The sequence below is a fragment of the Ursus americanus genome, chromosome 31 (genome assembly GCF_024610735.1).
Source record: "Ursus americanus isolate L20-20 chromosome 31, mUrsAme1.1.p, whole genome shotgun sequence".
Lineage (NCBI taxonomy): Eukaryota > Metazoa > Chordata > Mammalia > Carnivora > Ursidae > Ursus > Ursus americanus.
In genome coordinates this window covers 23,757,580-23,780,964 of record NC_142157.1, presented here as the reverse complement: position 1 = coordinate 23,780,964, position 23,385 = coordinate 23,757,580, and the positions used below count along the sequence as shown (strand labels likewise).

Sequence of the window (23,385 nt, the reverse complement as noted above, 5' to 3'; positions counted from 1 at the left end):
AATGGGGTGGGACAGATGGGAGGTATCTACTCTCAGGAACCAAAATCGCCAACGGAATTCTGCCTGGTACTGTAGCAGCAAATAACACATTCTGCTCGATTCCTCTGCCTAGGGGTCAGCCCCTGCAAGGCTCCCATCCTAGTTTCGGCTCTGACGCTCCAAACTGGGCGGGTCGCCCAGCCCAGCCCAGCCCAGCCCTCGCACCTGCGCAAAGGACCCTCTCGCAGGGGGCGGGGCCGGAGCCGGGCGCTGCGCGGCGCAATGCGTTGCTAGGAGACGCGAGGGTCGCCGAGGTGCGACAGTTGGCCTCTCCCTGCCCAGCCCACGGATTCCTAAGTGAACACGAGCACCGCCGCGCTGTCCTGCGAGCTCCTGGGCGGGGTGCCTCGGCCTCTCCAGGTCGGCCAGCGAGGGTAACCACGGAGAGCCGGACCCAGGTGGGGGTGAGTGGACACGTCCCCAGGGCCCCGAACGGCCCGCCTGGGCCCCGCCCCGGAAGCCTCGGCTCCGCCCTTTCCACTCCGGCACACTTTTGTGATTTCTAAGATTTGATTTACTTGCTTGTCTTCTGGATTAACTATGGTCTTTATTTGCTACCCTTTGAGTTTCAGAATCCGAGTATCCGTAGCTTCCAGGCCGAGCCGCGCCTCCTGCGGCTTGATATTCTGGGGTCTCTTTTCAGAGTTCTCTTGAGAACTAGCCATTTGACAGCCAGTTTTCAAAATGCTTTCTCCATCTCAGCCTTCTGTGGCAGGTTCTACCTCCCGTACAGAATGGGCGATTTCTGGCAGAAGAAAGGTTTGAGGGGCTGGAGAAGGCATGGAGTGGCTTTACGCTGCACGAATGCAGATTAGCACACCTAGACCATGGACTGCAAAGGCATATTTGGGAAACCAGTTGTGTTTTTCAACTGACACCCTCCCCCCCCCCAAAAAAAGAAACTTTGGGAAGGGAAGTGTGCGGACGTAAGACCTTCTAATGAGACCTTTTCACTGTTCGGAAAACAAGCCCAGGGATGTTAACTGCTTGGCTCCTTTGCCATATCCTGATGCGTCTACGAACAGAGTAAAATAGGGTAAAGAAATGGAAGGTTAGAAATACTAATGCTCTTGGGGTTTTAATACAACTGAAGGTAAAAAGCACTTTTCAGAGTGAACAAGAAAGTGAAAAGGACTTTTGCGTAGAAGGGATTTGAGATGACTGGTTCATCAAAGGGTTCTACTGTCAGGTTAGAACTAGATTGTCAAGGGTTTGATAATGCTGGGTTTTTAAAATACCTATATAAACCTAATACTGTTTAATAAAATTAGATTTTCACAAAACTAGAAAGCCAGGCATTGCTATTTCCTGTTTCTGTAGCTACAGCTTAGTATTATAAAGATCATATGTGTTTTACAGTAATTATTTTTTTGCCACAACTCTCAGCAAAGTAAACCACTAAATTTCAAAGTGCCGAATGTTACTAGCAGGATTAATATTGCCACCGAATTTCCCAGAATTACTGAAATATTTAATGGAAAAATTATAAGTTGATCTTTCCCAATTTTAGTTTCATTCTGTTTTTTTATAAGTACAAAGTAAGTTGTAAGAGAGACAAAAAGTTGGGGAGGGGGAATTTGCACTACCACTCCATAGTATAGTTACAGTAACCACAGGGCTTCCTATTATGGTGAAAATGCATTTATGCTCCCTCTAGCTGTTGTGGAAAAACAGTTTTGAAATACCTAATATGTCTAGAGGATATGTATTCCTGCTGAGAAAAAAAAAATGTTTTTTTTTCCTCCAGTAGTTCAACTCTTCTGTTGAACAGCTCTTCTGTTGAAAGCATTTTTAAAATTTTTAAAAAGATTTTATTTATTTATTTGAGAGAGAGAGAAAGAGAGCATGAGGCAGGGAGGGGAGAGGGAGAAGCAGACTCCCTGCTGAGCAGGGAGCCCAACACAGTACTAAATCCCAGGACCTATGAAATCATGACCTGAGCCGACAGCAAGCACTTAACCAGCTGAGCCACCCAGACACCCTTGTTAAAAGCATTTTTATATTTATACTTGGCCTGTTTTGTTTGAAAATGGCAAAAGATTACATAAACGAGATTCAGGAAAATACTTTTTGAATAAATATGCGTATATAAAAGTATTTTGTTATGTATCAAAAAGCCAAGCCTAAAGCAAAAATGGCTTGGGTAAAACAAAAAGTATGATTGTGCCACTACTTTTAGAAAATGTGCTTTATCTATAAAAGCAATATAATACAGCCACTAAATTCATATAACAAGCATAACTAATTCTGAAATTCTTTTTATACAGCAAATTTGCACCTTTTTTCCTTTCACATTTCTTAGTGTCATTTTTCTGTGAAAAAATAGGTTACATATATTTGTATATGTTAATGAATTGTCAGGCTGTACCACATAAGTACAACTCACTGTTGATCATATCTAGTGTGCAACAAAGCAGTGAGCCTCCCACTGAAATGAATGGAAATAAAATAGAAACCAAAAGAACAGTAGAATCTATCAATGAAACTAGGAGCTGGTTCTTTGAAAGAATTAATAAGATCGATAAACCCCTGGCCAGACTTATCAAAAAGAAAAGAGAAAGGACCCAAATAAATAAAATCACGAATGAAAGAAGAGAGATCACAACCAACACCAAGGAAATACAACCAATCATAAGAACATATTATGAGCAACTATATGCCAACAAACTAGGCAATCTGGAAGAAATGGATGCATTCCTAGAGACGTATAAACTACCAAAACTGAAACAGGAAGAAATAGAAAACCTGAACAGACCTATTACCAGAAAGGAATTGGAATTAGTAATCAAAAGTCTCCCAACAAGCAAGAGTCCAAGGCTGGATGGCTTCCCAGGGCAATTCTACCAATCATTTAAAGAATTAATACCTATTCTTCTGAAGCTGTTTCAAAAAACAGAAATGGAAGGAAAACTTCCAAACTCTTTCTATGAGGCCAGCATTACCTTGATCCTGAAACCAGACAAAGACCCCACCAAAAAGAATTGCAGACTAATATCCCTAATAAAACGGATGCCAAAATTCTCACCAAGATACTAGCCAATAGGATCCAACAGTACATTAAAAGGATTATTCGCCACGACCAAGTGGGATTTATTCCTGGGCTGTAAGGGAGATTCAACATTCACAAATCAATCAATGTGATATACTACAATAATAAAAGAAAGGACAAGACCCATACGATCCTCTCAATAGATGCAGAAAAAGCATTTGACAAAGTACATCATCCTTTCTTGATTAAAACTCTTCACAGCGTAGGGATAGAGGGAACATACCTCAATATCATAAAATTCCTATTTGAGGAGCCCACAGGGAATATCATGTTCAATGGGGAAAAACTGAGAGCTTTTCCCCTAAGGTCAGGAACACAACAAGGATGTCCACTCTCACCACTGTTGTTCAAAATAGTACTAGAAGTCCTAGCCTCAGTAATCAGACAACAAAAAGGAAAAAAAGGCATTCAAATTGGCAAAGAAGAAGTCAAACTCTCACTCTTCGCATATGACATGATATTCTATGTGGAAAACCGAAAAGAATCCACCCCAAAACTTATAGAATTCATACAGGAATTCAGCAGTGTGGCAGGCTATAAAATCAATGCACAGAAATCAGTTGCATTTCTATACACTAACGAGACAGAAGAAAGAGAAATTAAGGAGTCAATCCCATTTACAATTACACCCAAAACCATAAGATACCTAAGAATAAACCTAACCAAAGAGGCAAAGGATCTGTACTCAAAAAACTATAGAACACTCATGAAAGAAATTGAGGAAGACACAAAGAAATGGAAAAACATTCCAAGCTCGTGGATTGGAAACACAAATATTGCTAAAGTGTCTATGCTACCTAGAGCAATCTACACATTCAATGATTTCCTTATCAAAATACCATCAACTTTTTTCACAGAAATGGAACAAATAATCTGAAAATTTGCATGGAACCAGAAAAGACCCTGAAGAGCCAAAGGAATGTTGGAAAAGAAAACCAAAGTTGGTGTCATCACAATTCCAGACTTCAAGCTCTATTACAAAGCTGTAATCACCAAGGCAGTACAGTATTGGCACAAAATAGACACATAGATCAATGGAACAGAATAGAGAACCCAGAAATGGACCTCAACTCTATGGTCAACTAATCTTTGACAAAACAGGATAGATTATCCAATGGACAGAAGACAGACTCTTCAACAAATGGTATTGGGAAAATTGGACAGCCACATGCAGGAGAATGAAACTGGACCATTTTCTTACACCATACACAAAAATAGACTCAAAATGGATGAAAGACCTAAATGTGAGACAGGAATCCATCAAAATCCTAGAGGAGAGCATAGGTAGCAACCTCTTCAACTTCGGCCACAGCAACTTCTTTCTAGACCCATCTCCAAAGGCACAGGAAACAAAGGCAAAAATGAACTATTGGGACTTGATCAAGATAAAAAGCTTTTACACAGCAAACAGTCAACAAAACCAAAGACAACTGACAGAATGGGAGAAGATATTTGCAAATGTCTTATCAGATAAAGCACTAGTATCCAAAATCTATAAACAACTTATCAAACTCAACACCCAAAGAACAAATAATCCAAGAAATGGGCAGAAGACACAGACATTTCTCCAAAGGAGACATCCACATGGCCAACAGACACATGAAAAAATGCTCCACATCACTCGGCATCAGGGAAATACAAATGAAAACCAAAATAAGATACCACCTCACACCTGTCAGAATGGCTAAAATTAACAAGTCAGGAAACGACAGATGTTGGCAAGGATGCGGAGGAAGGGGAACCCTCTTACACTGAAATATGGCTCACTTATTGTTTTGTCGGGTATTCCAAATTTTACATAAATTTGTACAACAACATATTGCCTTAAAATACAATATGAGCCTAAGCCTAAATTAATAAATAAGGGTCAAAAGTTTTTTAAAAAGTCAAATATTAACAAGACCTTAATTTTCTTTGGTGCAGTCAATATACATATTGGTATGCACTATGAAAAACTGCAAACAATATTAATGATATATCCGTTTGGGTAGTTGCTACTTTCTTCAGAGTGAATTGTTTAACTCAAATGACTTCATTTTAATTCACTTAAGTCTGGAGCTAAACCCAAACAACTGTGAGAATTTTGGTTTCAGGACGGAATGTAAATACCACAACCTTAGAATGCTAAGTAAGAACGTGACAAAAACCTACAGAAGGTAGGGGGAAGCACAGGACCAATTCTCTTATTTCACAGAAGAGCCACTTGGTACTTGTGTGTGATTGATACATAAAGTTCAAACAAACTAACAGTCTCCATTCATCTATTTTTATTAACTGTGAGGGAAATTTTAGGCCACACCTTTCACATTGAAGAAATACTTATCTGAAATTCAGCAATTTCATCCGTTTTATTTCCATTTCCTACTTTCCCCCCTGTTAAATCCAGGCTGAGCTAAATTGTTATGCTTGCAAAAGCACTTACTATAAGACTCCTTTTTATAAAACTTTTAAAGTCTGTCCTTCTAACTCATCTTATGTTTTGGATGATGTTCACCTGATGTGCAGGATGGATACTTCTAACTGATGTGATGGTTATTCTGACTTTTCTTTTTTTGTACTTTAATATATTTGACCTTTTCAACACATACTAGACCCCTCTTATCCATGGGGGATACATTCCAAGACACCCCCCCCCAATTGGATGCCTCAAACCACAGATAAATACCAAACCCTATATATTCTGTTTTTTCCTATACATACATGTCTATGATAAAGTTTAAAACACCAATAATAAAATAGAACAATTATAACAATGTATTTTGAAAAGTTATGTGAATGTGCCCTGTCCAAATATATTTTCCTGTACTCACCATTTTTGTGATAATGTAAGATGAAATGCCTGTATGATGAGATGAAATGAGGTGAATGACAGAGGCACTGGATGTCGCCTGAGGCTACCATTGACCTTCTGACAATAGGTCAGAATGAGGATCATCTGCTTCCAGACTGGGTAGCAGTAGAAAGTGAAACTGCAGGTAAGAGGGTACTACTGTAAGGAGTATTTGTCGATGTAATTGAAAAAATTTTAAAAATAAGAATTCATTTATAGGACCTCCTCTATGAGGTCTTTATTTAAGGTATTTCAGCCAATAAAAACATATTTTAATAGAAGAATGGATTCAAGGATTCACAGTGAAAATTCTGGGCACTTTAATTCTGGGCACTTTACTTCAATTAACTGATATATTTTGGTGATAAAATAAGATGACTCTGAGAAAAACTGCAAGATATGTCTTTGAAAAACTGACTCTAGAAGTTTGGTGAATAGACAAATACATGTACTGCAGTTGAATATTTGAACTTCAAAAGCTATTGATGACTGCTTACATTGTTTTAAAATCAATTATCATACAGCCTTCAAGGACTTTATGTTCATCTGTCTTTTCACATCGGGCTATCACAGGAGCAGGGTCACAATGACCTCCTGAGCAAATGGACTGCAGTGATTGGGTACCTCCAAGGAGTTAAGATATGGAAAAAGAGAAAACCATTGCTCCTCAGCAAGAAAAATAAGAAGACAGTGAGAAGACTGATCTTACATTCCCTTTTTAGGAAAAAAAAAAAAAGTGGGGGATGTAGTTTTGAATATAATCAAATGGAATGGTCGTGAGATATTTTGACAATCTACTGAGTAGTTAAAAATTAGAGTGTGATCTCAGGAATGTGTATACTATTGCCTAGGACACCAGAATTAGGACATCACGCTCTGAATGCAATTTTATTTGATGAAGAAATAAACAGTTCCCTATGTATCTTTCAGGGTTTATTTTATTTCCAAAGTAGAGTATGAATCTTTCTCAGTCTTGAAATTGAATGTTTAAAATTTAATATACCTAATGGGATTCTCAACTCTCCTAAGTTTTTTTTAAAAATTCCACTTGTGTTCATTTTTAAAGGGACTTTCAAAATTGTCACTATTATGCTATCTATTAATGTTGTTTTAACATCTTTCAGAAATAATTGGCAATAAGACCTCTCTAGCCATGGCTAGTTCTGATGTGAAACCAAAATCAATAAGTCGTGCCAAAAAATGGTCAGAAGAGATAGAAAATCTGTACAGATTTCAGCAAGCAGGATATCGGGATGAAATTGAATATAAACAAGTGAAACAAGTTTCCATGGTAAGATGTCTCTACAAACCTGAACTCAAAATATTCAGTGAAAAGTATCAAAATCAAACAAAGAACCAGAGAATAACGAAAAGGAAGCTCTACTCCAATTCTCTCATTTTATTGATGAGGAGACTGAGGCCCAGAGGAGTGGTTTTCAGGTAGAGTGGAGGGAGAGGTGGTCCCTCAGCATGGAAACATTAAGAACTTTCTAGCTTTTATTGAACAACCATGCGCTGCCAGATAAAGCTTTGATGATAACCACGAAAGCGGAGTCTTTTTCTCTTACTTGGGTAATTCTATTGCCAGATATTCAGTTAGTTGTGTAACTATTACTTCTTTCCAGTTTCTTTCTTTCTTTTTTTTTTAACCATGAATTATAAAGGGGTTAGATTCTGTTTATTATGGAGATTATAAATGACAGAAAACTACCAGAGAGCAGCTCCTGACTTTGGTTGTGCATTACATGCCCATGCCCAATAATGTAATTGAGATAAAATCAGATTCAAGAGAACACAAAGAACCTCCTTGAAGGGCAAGTCCCACAAAAGGAGAGGAGTGTGTATGTGTGATGTAGGGAAGAACAAGCCTGTTCACTGTATGACTTGGCAATTTTGAAGGGGTCTTGTATTTCACTTCAGTATATACTAATTGGGTTTAAACTGTCAGGAAGGAGATAATTTCCCCTGAATCCTCTTTGTTCTTTTGGCTGGTCTAATAATTAAATTGACTCACAACAGATTAACAGGAGAAAAAACAAATTTCACCTAATTTCATACATATGGGGACCCCAAAGATATAAGACCCAAGAAGTGACCAAAGCAGGCCATTTATATACCTTTTAGACAAAGAAATGATAAATGTGTGAAGAATTGACAAGACAAAGTAATTTGGACTTGAGTACTAACTGGTAGGGAAATGAAGCAGAATTTATTTACATATCCCTCTTGGCTCTGAATTCTCTATCTCTGGTGATAAGAATGTCTGTCTACCTCCAGGTGCAGGGAGGGTGCCTTTCACATGGGAGGTTTATTTCCTGCTTTTGGGGTATAGAGAGGATGGTCAGAGTCCTTTGTGCACAGGTTTCTCAAGTAATTTTAACTTGAAACAATCAGTCTGCCAAAGTGGCATATTCTGGGGCAGCATACCCTCAATCCTGTCACTACCATGTGCAAATTTCTGTGCCAAGTGCTTTAGGAGATAAAAATATGAGTACCTGATCTCAAGAAAGTGACTGGGCCAGTAGAAAGAGAACCAGATTTGGAATCTATCTATGCAGGGTCTGCATCCTGGCTCCTCTCTCTCATTAGTTGAGCAGTCCTGAAGAATGTTCTTAACTTGGCTGAGCTCAACAGTTGAATTGTGATGGCAGTTCCTGCTTTAGAAAATAGTTATGGGAATTAAATGAAATCATGTATTTGAAATGCCTGACATTGTAATGCTTAATAATTTGTTGAGTGAATGAAGGATAAATGTTTAATGATTGATAGCTTTTATTATTATTATCTTGGAGTAGAAGATTAATAATGACACAAACAGTAAAAACTTATGCAAGTCAAAGTATGTGAGCCTTTTAAAAGGATGCAGGAATTTAGAGGAAGACAAACTCGCTTCCTTTGGAGGACAATCCTCCAAAAGGGCTTTATGCCCCCAGAGACATTTGCAGAGGGCCCTGAAGGTTGGCCAGGATGGTAACTGAACGCTTGCCTTGATTGGCATGTCTCTACAAGTGTACAGAGGTGTGAAGGGTTTGAGCAAAGTTCTCTTTCCTCACCTGAAGCATATGTCCTTCTGGGACACATAAGCTATTGGAGCTTACTGACCTCCCTAGCTGGTCTTGAGGACCATACCACTCCACTCTGTTCTACCTAAAGGAGTGAAGCTTTCCTTGATTGAATGGGAGTCATCAAGTGAAAGGCCAAGAAGACAAAATTATAAAATACAAGGGGTGTTCAAAATGACTAGGGGTTGATGAGCACAGAACCAATACAGCTGCTTGGAGGCTCATCCCATATACAGTGGCTATTTCTTCACTGAATGAGATGCTTTTTAGGACCCTAGTAAATGAAAGAGAGCCTGCTCCTGGCTCCAAGAGAAAGAGAGTTATAATGGTGTCTTGAGAACACCCTCCTTTCTCTGCTGGGGGCAATGGAAGCTATGAAAGGCAAGCTTGACCTGAGTGATAGGAAGCATTGATTTTTTCCATACTGTATATGTCAGAGAGCCAGCCAAGATTTATCCAATATGCTGCTACCTATTTTCATTAATTCTCAAATAAATGAGACAACATAAGAAAATGAAAATGTGTCGTTAGAAAACAAAGGCCATGCATTCCTTTGTCTTCATGATGTATTCTTATCCCACTGGAAAGTTGTGATTTATGGATGGGGCATATGAGAAGTGATGAGCTGCCTGTAGAGATGGTGGTGAAGAGCGTTTGATTATTTAGACCATGATATCTGAGTAATCAGGTTTTGATAGTGATAGAGCAGATCTTACAGAATCCAGAAGAACTATACCAAACAACAAGAAAAATGCATTGACCTGATCAAGAAAGTAGAACAAGAATTTGGAGAAGGGGAGAAAAATGTCCAAACTAGGTCAAGCCAAATGATAGGTAAGCAAAGCAATTATGACATATGGGAAAGAATAGCGGGGAGAAAGAAAAGATAGTGGAGGATTAAATTCATGACCTCAAATTTCTATTAAAAATTAGGTTTCAAGGGGCACCTGGCTGGCTCAGTTGGTGGATCATGCGACTCTTGATCTTGGGGTTGTAAGTTCCAGCCCCACGCTGGATGTAGAGATTTCTTAAAAAATAAACTCTTTTAAAAAAAATGGTTTTCAAGCTGAACTTGTGATATGGAGTTGAGGAATGCATATGGACTTTAGGTATCTCGAGTCACTGCTGTGACATCAGTGCTCAACACCCAAGTGCTTTCATAGTGGGGCCTGAGCCTAATTTCCTCCTCGGGCATTACTTTTAGAAATTAGGAAGTAATCACGTTTGAAATAATTTTAAACATAAGATAAAGTTTAGAGTGTTTTGAATGTTTCCTCTATCTTGGCCACTGAGTAGAAATTTATATCTAGAAATTGGAATCTAGAGAGAAGCACCAAATTAGCTATTTTGCAGTGTAAGGATACAATTTAGGATGTGTTTGAGGTGTGTATAATACTCTCTTGAGAGCTCAAATATTTTTAGATTTAATTTTATGCTTTAATTTTGGGGTGTGAGATAGACTGTTAACTACTTGATAGTAAATCATTATATAAAAATAAAACCAGCATCATAGTATTTGTATTCTGGTTTCTGATGTGCAGGTAGATCGTTGGCCAGAGACGGGATACGTGAAGAAACTCCAGAGAAGGGACAATACTTTCTATTACTACAACAAACAGAGGGAGTGTGATGACAAGGAAGTCCACAAAGTAAAAATTTATGCTTACTAGCCTTTGTTCTTTGTGTTGTCATTACTTAAGGCTTCATTGCTTCATTCTACATCACGTCAATGTCATCTTACAACATAACTCAAGATGCAGACTTCAGTTGAATGTTTTGAAACACAAAAGCCATGAACCCTGGTATCAATCATCCTGTTCTGTTCTAAAATATAATTGCAAAAGCATTAAAGTTGTACCCGTCTTGGTCCTGTTCTTCTGATTATTTTAACTGAGGTGGAGTAACCATGATGCTCAGAAAGAGACAGCCCTATCTGAAACCATTCCAGTGGGTAGGCTAGTTATGGATACGTTAGTACTCCACACCCCGCCCCCCCAAGCCCAGCCTTTACCACTTTCCAAGACCACCATTTTGAACTGTCAGAGCTGCCTCTTGTGGCCCGAAGGTTTTCTGTCTCTGGAGTCCTTTGCCTCTCGCTGAGTAGACTGGAAATGTCAAGGGCTGCTGGCCCGTAGGAGCAGCCCTCAATCAATGACTGATGGGGAGGAGGGATTCAAAAGCCCCAGCTGCCTGGGACCTCAGAGGAATCCATCAGAGGGGTGTGCTTTACATTGGTGCCCAGTTTCCTAGCAGGAGGAAGCTTCAGTCACCTGCAGCGGTGTCTGGCTGGATCACAGAGTCTATTGGCTCTCTCCCTCCCTTGCCACTCCCCCCACTCCCTGCCAGGGGCTCCTTTCCTCCTGAATCCCTGTATATGGAGCCTTGTCCCAGGGTTGGCTTCTGGGTTCCCAATCTAGACAATTCCTGTTCCAGTGCTGCCTGGAATCACCACAGAAACAGCCTGAGTGCTAATGAGCCAGGCAATAATTAACCTGTAGGACAGAGGAAGTCCCCAAAATTCAGGAGTCTTGAGTGCTTTGAAGTTAAATAGGATGAAAGACACCCTTTCTATTTTAACTATGTTTTCACTAGATTTTTTGTCACCATTCATAAGCCCTGACCTTTAAATAGATTTTTAGATACGGGATCATATCCATCAATTCATCCAACTTCAGCTCCCGTTTTCCAGAACTATCTGCACCATGATGCTCCATTAGTTTCCTCAAATCCATGTTGTGCTGCTTCAGTACTTTTTCTTTTTGAGCAAAAACATCACAGGAAGGATAAATAGATGGGCAAAACTCTTTTATGCCTTTCCCAGCATCGCTTGGGATCATCTCACCGCTTTGAAGCCATTTATCTGTACCTTTCTGCTCATGCTTTTTATCATCTTCTTCCAGATTTGGCAACCCCCTCAGTGCTAAGCATAAGAGATCTTCTGAATCTGATAATGCTTTTTTTTTAACCTACTATGATAAAGGACATCCCCCAACATCCGCACTGCCTCCAAATGCACCCTTATCCCTGAAATCCGTGCATATGATACCTTACACAACAAAAGACACTTTGCAGATGTCATTAAGTTAAAGATCTTGAGATGGGAAATTATCCTAGAATATCTGGGTGGGCCCAATGCAATCACTCAGGTCCTTAGGGCAGCAGGCTAGTCAGAGTTAGAGAAAGAGGTGTGAAGATGGAAGCAGAGGTCTGAGGGATGCAAAGAAGGAACCAAAAGCCAATGAATGCAGAAAGCCCTCTAGAAGCTGGAAAATGCCAGTAAATGGTTAGAGTCTCCAGAAAAAAACACAATCTTGCCAACACCTTGGTTTTACCAAATAAGACTTATTTCAGACTTTCAGCCTCCAAAACTATAAGAAAATAAACTAGTTTTGCTTTACACCACTCCATTTATGGTAATTTATACAGCAGCAAGAGGAAACATCCCCTACATAGAACGGATGAAGGAAATACCCATCCATAGCCATGGAGTCTACATAAGCTTCAGTCATGGTCTGCCATTTTTGATCAGGGAGCACAGATAATGTTACAGATAATATCCATTCCAAGGAAGTTGGCCAGGCCCTTTTTGTCTGGAACATTCTCACTAATTAGCTCAAATGGTTTTCTTTTCTTTTTTTTAAAGATTTTATTTATATGGCAGAGAGACAGCCAGTGAGAGAGGGAACACAGCAAGGGAGTGGGAGAGGAAAAAGCCGCTCCCAGCAGAGGAGCCCAATGTGGGACTCGATCCCGAAACGCCAGGATCACGCCCTGAGAGTCCTGGAGCGCCAGGATCACGCCCTGAGCCAAAGGCAGATGCTTAACGACTGCGCTACCCAGGCGCCCCTCAAATGGTTTTCTAAAGGCCCCTTTATCCTCCTGCAGCAAGACTCTTCAGATATATGGCCCTTGGGACCATCACATGCAATTTTGGTTCCTTGAGTCCATGTGACTAGTGTTTACCCAATGGGTCTTACAGTGAGCGTAGCTGCTGCTTTCCCATCGTGCTGATCTTTCTTAGAAAATGGACAAGCCACTTTCTTGATGGCTCCTGTTTGGCCACTTTTGTAAGACACTTGCGCCTGCTGACCACTGTGGTGCTTCTGAGAGGCGTCCCAACCATTGCCAGCGGCTCTTTGAAGACTGTCTGTTCTCCAGTGATTTTTGGCCAACAGGCCTCGATCCATTGTGGCAACAGCCTCCCTTTCAAGAGAACTGCCCATCCTCTTCTATGCTAGATGCTGGTGCTCAGCTTCAGGAAAAGTGTTCTAACGGGAGCAGAGTGGCCAGTCAGACTACAGACCGAAGCAGCAATAGGGCCAGGCTGTCAAGCTTTGTCATGGCATCCTGATGAGTGGACACTGCAGAAGGACCCCTAATGTCCAGGTATCTGACACCCATAAGATTGTTCCCATTGAACTCCACATGGTGACATTTGGTCACAAACTGTGTATTTGTCCTGGACAGTGATTCTCCAGCCTGGGTACATTTTATGATACCACAAGGTGCTTTTTAATAATACTGATGCCTGAGCCCCACCCAGTTCCAGTTAAACGCTATCTCTGGGGATAGGACACAGGCACTGGTTTTTAACTTTAAAAAGCAAAACCGAAAACTCCCCCTGTGACCCGGTGATTTTAGTGTGCCATCCAGGCTAAAAACCATTGCCCTCAGCTCTTGCTTTCTATACTATTCAGACCCCAAATCCAACCATCTCCTGACTGCCACTGTAGGGTCTGGATCCCAGACAAATACTTGCCGTCGTACGCAGAGATATTTTCAGGCATGGCTATGGAGAAGCTTCGCTCACATGTGCAGCTGTGCAATTCATCTTGAGCAATATCACCTCGCCCCAGCTGTGCGCTTCTAGTGCCTGTGGCTAAGGCCCTTGGAGCAGGACTCATCGGGCTCTCTGGCCAATCTCTGCAAACCAATATGGCAAGTTCTGCTTTTATGAAGATCACCAAAGTATCAACACATTTATTATTGGAAACGTCTACTGCTTTCCAGCAATGCCTGAACTCTACCAGGGGCCAGGGTGCAAGGCTTTATGAACGAGTTCCCTACCATCTTGTCTGGGGAATTTCCCCAGGAAGCCTGTGCTGGGACAACTTGAATATATTATGATGTCATATGGCTCCAAGTTGTGTTTCTCCCTAAGAGGCAAAAGCAGATGTAGGTGGTCAGTAGTGACAGGACAAGGATAAGGAAGTGTGCAGAGAAGATTTAGCGTCATGGGGCTGGGACTACAATCCTTAGAAAGGCCTGCTTGCAAGACTGGCCCTTCGCTGGCCCGCCTGGGCACTTGGAGTTCCCACCACTCCTGATGAGAGTGGTTCACTGCACCGAAACTGTTTCTACAAACCAGGACAGCGCTTCTTTGTCCAGTGACCACAGCAGATGCTGGGACAACTGCCTGATTTTTCTTCCCACCCCATGTCTTGCACACCAAGTAGGATGATGGGCCAGAGAATGGGAAAACCTCCCCACTTCATGGCTGCAGATTATCTTGGCACATCACAGCCATCGTTCTCATAACATGGGTCACCACCCATCAGCACCGTGGAGCTCATCCCTGGCTTCACATTAGAATCATCTGGCAGCTTTTAAAGATCTGGATGCTAGGCCTTGCTCCAGACTTTCCAGCTGAGAACCCCCGCAGGTGTGGTGTCGGCACCTGTATTCCGCAGGGCCCGGCAGGTGCGCCGTACCAGCAGCCAGGGCGTGGGATCCATCGGTCAGTGGTTCATAGGCTCAAGGTGCTGAGTCATGACCATCATTTTTTCAAAAAATTAGGTAGAAAAGAATGCATGCATGGACCGAGTTTTGATGTGAAATGCAGTTTTTTCTGACCTATGTGTCAAGTAAAAAATGTTGAAAGCCACTGCTTGAGGGGATCTGGCTGTACTCATTTTCATCCGGGGCACGGAAGGAGGGTGTTGCCACCATTCTTGGCCCAGATTCTTATACATCCCACCCCAGGCCAATCGGAGGGAACAGTGAGGCCCGTCACCACCACCATCTCCAGACCTTTTCCTCCCTGCCCCTCTGCACCCCTCACTCTCCTTCCCTCTTCTTCCTCTTTCACCCTATTTATTTTTTGTTCACCATGTGATTTTACCGCCCACTGGAATGCAAGTTCTATGAGAGTAAGGCTCTGTCGTGTCTGCTGCTGGAATCCTCAGAATACAGAACACGGGGGTCTGGTAGGCGCCCGACAGACTCCTCTCGAGTGAGAGGACTGACTGCCCACTCAACACACATCCTCCTCACGGCTTCATGCCTCCCACTTCCTGGCAGGCCCTGACCGCCTCATCAGCTTGCATTGGCGACCTTACTACAGCAGAAAAGGGGCTGTGACCGCTTCATGACTTGGTCCCCCTAAAACGCTCTCAGCAAGAAGAGTGGTTGTAAGAAGCCTCCTCCTACCTCCTGAAGCCACAGGCCCTGGGGATCCTCCGGCCTCTTTGCCACACAGAAGAGTTTAGAGCTGGGGGAGGAAGACACTGGGTTCAGGCTGGTCACTCTCGGGCCCCCCAGTCCAACTCACACCGGGAGGAGAAAGATGTCCTACGCTCCCCAGATCAGGGAGTTTCTCCTGATTCCAGCTTCCACTTTTTGCTTTGAATTGTCTGCCTCTTGCCTGGGTTTTGTTCTACTGGTTTGAACCCAGAGGCTTCCTCTCTGCATCGATGACTTTTTTGGATTGTGTGTCTGGTTCTTTACTTCAGAGCGTCTATTCCCCCCGAGAGACTGCTTCTCTGATTGTCCCACAGCTCCGTGCCCTGCAGCCTGTGGACTGGGGTTGCCCCAGTTTCCGAACATTACCAGCGGCCAGGATATGGTGACTGAGCAGAGGCCTGCATGTCGAGAGCGACCCTGGATAAAAAGCCCACGGCATGTAAGGCAGCAGTGCTGCTGAAGAGATGGGAATCACTGGTAGACCCTCGCAACGGCTAATTTCATATGTCAAGTTGTCTGGGCCATGAGATGCCAAGATATTTGGTCAAACATTATTTTGGGTGTATCCATGAAGGCGTTTTTGGGTAAGATTAACATCTGAAATGGTATGGTGCCTGGCTGGCTTGTTATCTTGGGGCCATGCAACTCGTTATCTTGGGGCCATGAGTTCAAGGCCCATGTTGGGCAGAGAGCTTACTTAGAATAAACAAACAAAAATAAATTAATTAAATAAACAAAAATAAATTAAAATTTTTAAAAGTTAAAAAGAAACAAACAACCAAACATTTGAAATGTTAGCCTGAGTAAAGCAGATTGCTCTCCCTAATGTGGGGGGCCCTCATCAGTTGAAGGTCTGAAAAGAAAAAAAAGACACTGCCTCCCTCTTTCTTCGAGTAAGGGGGAACTCCTCCTGCTCGATGGCAGACTGCAGATCTTGGGACCTGTCAGCCTCCATTAACACCTGAACCAATTCCTTATAGGAAATTCCTTACATCTCCCGTTGATTATTTCTCTGGAGAATGCTGCCTAATACAACCTTCCCACCCAGAATCCACGATACAGCTGAGAAGGTAACAAAGTGGGGCGCCTGGGTGACTCAGTCGGTTAAGCGTCTGGCTTCGGCTCAGTTCATGATCCCAGGGGCCTGGGATCAAGCCCCCCATCAGGCTCCCTGATCAGCGGGGAGCCTGCTTCTCCCTCTGCCTGCCGCTCTGCCTATTTATTCTCTCTCTCTCTATCAAATAAATAAAATCTTAAAAAAAAAGGTAACAAACTCACGATGAAGTGAGTGACAGCCCAGCGGCCCATTATTTGATGCCAAAACATGAATAGAAAAAAGATGAATTCTATAGACTGGAGAAATCAGGAGAAGCTTTTGGAAAGTTTGGGTAATGGGCTGAATCTTGAAGGACAAACCTGAGCAGAACAGAACCTCGTCACAGGTATTGAACTGACTGGGTCTCACCAGTAAATCTCAGATTGGGTTGGGTGGTCCCTTGCAGGGCATAATGGCTTGGTGGTTTGTGTCCAGTGCCCAGCACAGCGCCTGACACATAGTAAGTGCTCAGTGAACGTTTGTTGAGTGAATCAAGGAATGAAGATAGTGGCACAGCTGCCATATTGAGAAATGCCATGGATACATTTAGACTGACAAAAGACCATGTAGGTAAGTCAAAGAGGGGACTTACCTACAGGAAAACCTGCAGTCAGGTTGCATAGCAGTGGTATCAGAGATATGATCTAAGACTGTCAGAGAACTTTCTGGATCAAAGACTGCTCCAGCAGGCACTCAGCTGTGGATGGTAACAACCGAGTAGCAGAGGCTCACCACTGAATTTCTGCAAGTGTTTTTGCCTCCTTCTGTCTCCAGCCTGATGCATCTGGAGCATTTCTGCACCTAGCTTTTAGACAGTGCTGGCAAGCCGCTCACCCGGGCCACGGGTACACCTTCCAATCCAGACTCGTGCACACCCACGCAGCCTCAGCCCTGCCCAAGGTCACCGCTGAACTCAGTGTGGAGACCACGCTCCCTTCCGTCTCTGCATCTTTCCACGTCATACTCGTGAGCCCTCAGGGGCACTGGCCACTGTCTGCAGATGAAATCACCTTATAGCTTTATCAAGGGCACACGAACAATCTCACACACAAACAGAAAGGATCTTTGAGCAGCCCAGAGAATCTTCCTGGAGTTTGGTCACAGAAAAGCCTTCTCCTGATTACCTTATTTGCAAAGAAATAAAAAACAGGGCCGCATTTTTTTTTTGTTTTGGGATGAGTGCCTCCTCAGAGACTTGCTAATACATCATTCGAATGTTACCTCAAGTGTGTTTTCTCTTTCCTGTGGGGAACGTTCTGCTGAGGGTCCAAGGGTCCATTTGGATTCTGCCATCTTCCTTGTTCCCCAAGAAGATGTTTCCCCAAGCCTTCCACAGTATCTGACCACGTGGCTGCCACCCTAAGCCAGGCTGCCTCTCCTCCCTTCCAGATGACTACAGAAGTGTTCATGCCTCTTCTATGGCAGCCCAAGTGAGCCTCCTCAAGGGCCAAACTAGACTCTGACTCGCTTACAAAACTCTTCAGACATTCCCTTTCTAAAGATGAAGTTTCACTGCCACTTGATGTCTTGCACGGCCCTTCATGACCTTGTCACTGTTTATTCCTTGGGCCTCTTCTCTGAGGTGCTCCAGCCTCCACACCTGACTAACCTTTTTTCAGATTCTTAAGGCACCCAGCTTTCTCCCGCCAACCAGCTTTCTTCTTGGCTGGCTACCACTTCCCCCACAAACCACCCCAAAGCATATCCTGGCCAGCTCTCTCGCTCTCCTTGCTCTCCTCACCATGGCCTCACGTCAGAGGAAGCCCTTCCTTGCTTCATTTACTCCCTCAAATCTGGATTAGTTGCCCTTCCCTGACATGTTCTACAGCACTCTTATTCAGGCACTTACCACGCTTTGCTATAAAAATCTGTTTTCTTATCCTGCCTGCCCACCCCCTTCCCGGGGCAAGACTATGAACTCACAGAGACAGACACCTATAGTCTCTCTCTCTCTCTCTCTCTCTCTCTCTCTCTCTCTCGGCATCTCTTAGCACTAGTGCTAGAATGGATGGGTGGAGAGACGAATGAATAAAACGTTCTACTAAGGACTAACAAAATAGAATTCTATCATTAAACTTCAGTGGAGCCCTATGATAGAAAGGTAGAAATAATTTGTTACCAGAATGAACTGGGAAACACTAGATACATTTCTTTTTCTTTTCCTTTTTTTTTTTTTCATTTGGAAACAATGCATATTCATTAAAGAACATTTAGGAAATTACCTTGAGTAGGAAAATCAAAAGCCACCTATGGATCCATGTTCACACACAAAATATATTATCATTTTGGTGTATTTCTTTCCATTGAAAGGACTATAGCTAATACTTCGGACTCACAGATTCTTGCAGTAACCCAGTATGGCCGGGACAGTCAGTAACTGGCTCCAGGTCACAGAGCTGGTTAAATACTAGGGCGAGGATGTGGACCCAGAAATCTTGATTCAAAGCCCTCCCGTACACCTTTTCTGTTCATCCTAAACCATAGCTACCTAGACTCACTGCTTTGAAAGAAAAAGTACTGTCATTATGCTCAATTTATTTTGCTATTTTATGTCTTCCACAGAACGATTTTTAGTGGTTTACCTAAGTGCCTCTCACTTTCGCACATAATCTATAAAACGACGATGAAAACTGTTTACACTGTCGAAAACCACCAGGGAGGCCATCCGGTTACCCGTGTCCGGCCACTGCCCAGCATGCTTATTGACCTGAAGGAAACAGGCAGTTGGCAAGTGTCTTCACATGAGACCTCTTGATCAGAACACAGTAAACCCCGCAAAATGAAAACCATCCCACAGAGAATGTTGCAACTTGCTTGATGCATCAGATTTCTCGCTATTATCGTTTCTGGTACAGGAAGTGATTTCTGAAGTGGTTTTCAGAAGACATGGAAGTCAGCATGTTCTTAAACTCAGAGAAGTGAGAACCAAATCTAGCCCTACCTTCTTCTCTCCTGTGAGGAACAGCTTCCCTCATTCCGGTACTTATCAAGATGGGAACTCATTTAGCAATTTCACCGACTGTGGATTTTACATTCAGCAGAAATAATGAAATAATGGCTAGAAATCACTGGTTCTCCAATTTTATGGCTCACAAATTAGGATTTCTGAACATAGTTCATCAAGATAATGGGTGACAGAAAAGATCAAACCCTTTTATGATTTAAAATCTAGGCTTCTAAGCATGACTGACCCCTTTCTTCACCATTATTAGTGTGCATATAGTAAGAAAGAGGGGGTGTCAGTGAAGCGTACCTCTTGATTTCAGCTCAGGTCATGACCTTAGGGTCCTGAGATCAAGCCCCAAGTTGGGCTCCACACGCAGCAGGAAGTCTGCTTGAGATTTTCTCTCTCTCTCTCCCTCTCCTTCTGCCCCTCCCTCCCCCCCACCTGCACGCTCTTTCTCTAAAATAAATAAATAAATCTTAAAAAAAAAAAAGAAATAAAGAGGGAGGGAGGGGAAGAAGAGAAGAAGGAAGAAGAAAAGCAGGGGAGGAGAAGAGAAAAGGGAGGAGGAGGGGGAGATAGGAACGGAGACTGAGACACAGGTAAGATGGGACTCTAGGAGAAGCTGCTGGGGCCGGAAGTCTGCTGCCTGTTGAAGCAGCACGTGAATGGCCTCTCCCTCTTAGGTAAGTCACCATCAGAGGCAGATAGACACCCTTGGTCATAACCAGAGTATAGGTCTTTTATAACCCAAGGAAGGCTGCCTCTCCCAATAATCTCAACATGTAAAACTACTAGTAGAGAAAGAGGTAGAGAAATTTCTATAGGATCCAAGGAACCTCCTAGGAGGAAAGATAAGACTCTATCCTTTTCAAAGTTCAACATTATTAGAACTTCTCTGATGGGCAAGGAAGGACATCTAGAAACCTCGAAAGGAAATACAGTGGTGGGGGAAGGGGGAGGCCGTACTGGAGTCTGATGGTGGCGAAGCTAGATGAACCATGGTGGAAAGTGCAGGGGCAGGAAGGAGCCTGTGGCCCTGCCATCTTGGTCCTGCAGGTGTGCTCCATGAGGGACTAATGAGTTACCATCTTGGGAGCCCATGCTGGGCACCACTGAGGTCTCTGCTGAAATCATAGGGTGTCTCAGATTGTAGGGTCAGAAAGTGCATTTGGAGGTGACTTTTGAGACTCCCATTCAACACCCTCCTATTGCACTTATGTTTGCATTTGGTATCCAGTGAAGGGGTTTGGGGCAGCCCGCCCCCCCCCAAATGTGCTACTTTGGCATATGGATTATTTTGAGCCAAAGGCACTTGAGACCCTGTAGGCTCACAAAAAACTTCTGCCCCTCCCTTAATCACACAGAAGAATCTAGATTGGGGGTGTTTCCCAGAATAAGGGTTAGTAACAGAGATAAATTTGATCTGAGTGACCCCTCTGAATGGTAGAGCAAACATCTGCTTACCAAGCATCAGCTCCTGTTATCGCCCTGGGACGTGCATCCCCTGGTCTGAAGTCCAGACCCCGTCCCCTTCGCCCTAGTTCAGAATGACACACACCTCGTTTTGCCTGACTGCCTTTGGAATTCCCATGTCTGTGGATCCCCCATACCAACACCTATTACATTCCGTTCTCTCCTGTTACTCTGCCTCCTGTCAATCTGATTCTTCGCCCAGCTGGAAGGACTTTTGAGGGGACAGGAATTCTTGCTCCCGATACTGGCATGTGGGCTCACCTTGCTGCCAGGGGACCCCTTCCTGCGGGGCCCACATGCCTGCCCGCCTACTTTCATGGTCTCCCCACCCCAGTCCCCTCTGCAGCGTCTCTTTTTCTGCCTGCTGTTTATTTTTTTAAAGATTTTATTTATTTATTTGTCAGAGAGAGAGAGAGCACAAGCACAGAGGAGGGGTAAAGGGAGAGGGAGAAGCAGACTCCCCGCTGAGCAGGGAGCCCGACCTGGGACTCGATCCCGAGACCCCAGGATCATCACCTGAGCTGAAGGCAGGTGCTTAACTGACTGAGCCACCCTGGGGCCCCAACAGTATGTTTTTTTAAGCTATGTAGTATAATTGTGAGGTGAGGTCATGAACCCTGGACAGTCTCCTACTCATTTTAAGCTTGGGCAAATTTCTTAAGTTTCTGAATTAGTTTTTTCCTCTGTAAAGCCAGACTAGTAATAGTTTCTACTGGTGAGGATTAAATGAATAATGACCATAAATTACTTGGCATATGGTAAGGACTCAGTACATTTTGGCTACTATATTATATAATATTTATAGACATGATCAAGTAAAAAATGAAGAAAAGTATCCTTTATCTTAGGTAAGATCTTAAAATTATGATTCCATATTATTTTTTACATGATGAGGTCCTGTTTTACATCTTTTCCTGGTTTTTTGTCACTTACTATTTATTGCGGACATCTTTTACTGCTGTAAGAATATGTTGCTTCATGACTTCTGTTACTTGACATATGTTACATAAGTTACTTCTCTCTTTTCTGCTATAAAAACACCTCAATGAACATTTTGTAGAAAATTTAGTATACATCTCTCCTAAGTTTCTTGGATACATTTCCAGAATTTAGGTTTAACACATTGTTAAAGTTCTTGATATATATTTTCAGATTACCTGCAATTTACACCCCAATAACAATGAACATGACACTGAGTTTCCCTTTCCTCCTCCCTAAGATATTTACAAAATATAACCTGATATTTACAAAATATAACCTATCATCTACAAAATATGTCTATATAATGCCTTCAGCAGGTCAAAACTTTGTGGTCACAGAAGTGCTTTAACACTTTTGAAAAGCATTGAGGACCTCAAAGAGCTTTTGTTTACATGTAATATATCTGTCAATATAGAAATTAAAATGAAGACATTATAAAGATATTTAACCTATGGTAACATGAATACACCCATTATATGCTGACATATATAATATCTTTTTATGTAAAAGCCTATATTTCCCCCCCCAAAAAAAAGTAGTGAAAAGAGTGGCATTGTTTTACAGTTTTATAAATATGTTTAATGTCTGTCTTCATAGAAGGCAGCTAGAGTCTCATTTCTGCTTCTGCATTCAAACTATCACAATGACCCAGGTCACGTAGACTCTGAAAAGCTCAACTATGCACCCGTGGGTGAATGAGGGTTAAAAAGGCAAATAATATTTTAGTATTTTCCTGAAAATAGCTTTAACCACCTGAAAAGGTCTCAGGAATTCCTGGGGGTTCCCCAGACCATACTTTGAGAACTGCTGATACATATGCTATCAAAGACACCCTTCTATCTTTAAGGGAGAGACAAGAATTAATTTCAAGACATCATGAAAGTCAGTATCAAATCTTCATCAGAATAATTTAAGATGTCTTAAAACACTTTTTATGCTGATCTAAATCATTAAAAAGGTACCTTTACAAATAAATTGGTTATTATTCAACTGATTTATACTTTTGACTATTTCATGATCATTGCCATGTGCATGACACTCGTTCTCATCCACTTTCAGTGCATTATCATGAATTTTGTTGAACAGTTGCAATCATGTTTTTCTTCCCCGGATGTGGTATGGATCCTACATTGCTTCCTTACACTATGCCTAAGAGAGAAATGTAAGCTAGAACTGATGCTTTCCTTCGATTCGGGTACAACTCCTCATGCGAGTAACTTTGTTGCCCTCAGTGAGGACAGTGGGAGGAGAGCCACTCCACTGAAGGAAGGTTCAGGTCCTTATTTTCCTATCCAGTGAATTTTGGTCAAGTGTGGGGACAATGGCAGGGACAGTCCTGGCTAATGACAAGACCTTTATATCTCTGTCCAGAGAGTCTCTCCTTTTCTCTGAAATGTGCTCTAACCACTTCCTGGTCAGTGTCTGTGATGTCTCCGGTATCTCCGA

The 23,385-nt window shown here is 42.5% G+C and overlaps 1 protein-coding gene across 1 annotated transcript; it reads left to right on the top strand.

Annotated features, from left to right (window-relative positions):
- Positions 1-240: 240 nt before the first annotated feature.
- On the top strand, positions 241-10,846 carry MEIG1 (meiosis/spermiogenesis associated 1). The gene is made up of 3 exons (XM_045787989.2): positions 241-443; positions 7,043-7,209; positions 10,522-10,846. The coding sequence occupies exons 2-3, from the start codon at positions 7,072-7,074 to the stop codon at positions 10,648-10,650; spliced, it is 267 nt and encodes an 88-aa protein (XP_045643945.1). The 5' UTR covers positions 241-443; positions 7,043-7,071; the 3' UTR covers positions 10,651-10,846.
- The last annotated feature ends 12,539 nt before the right edge of the window (positions 10,847-23,385 follow it).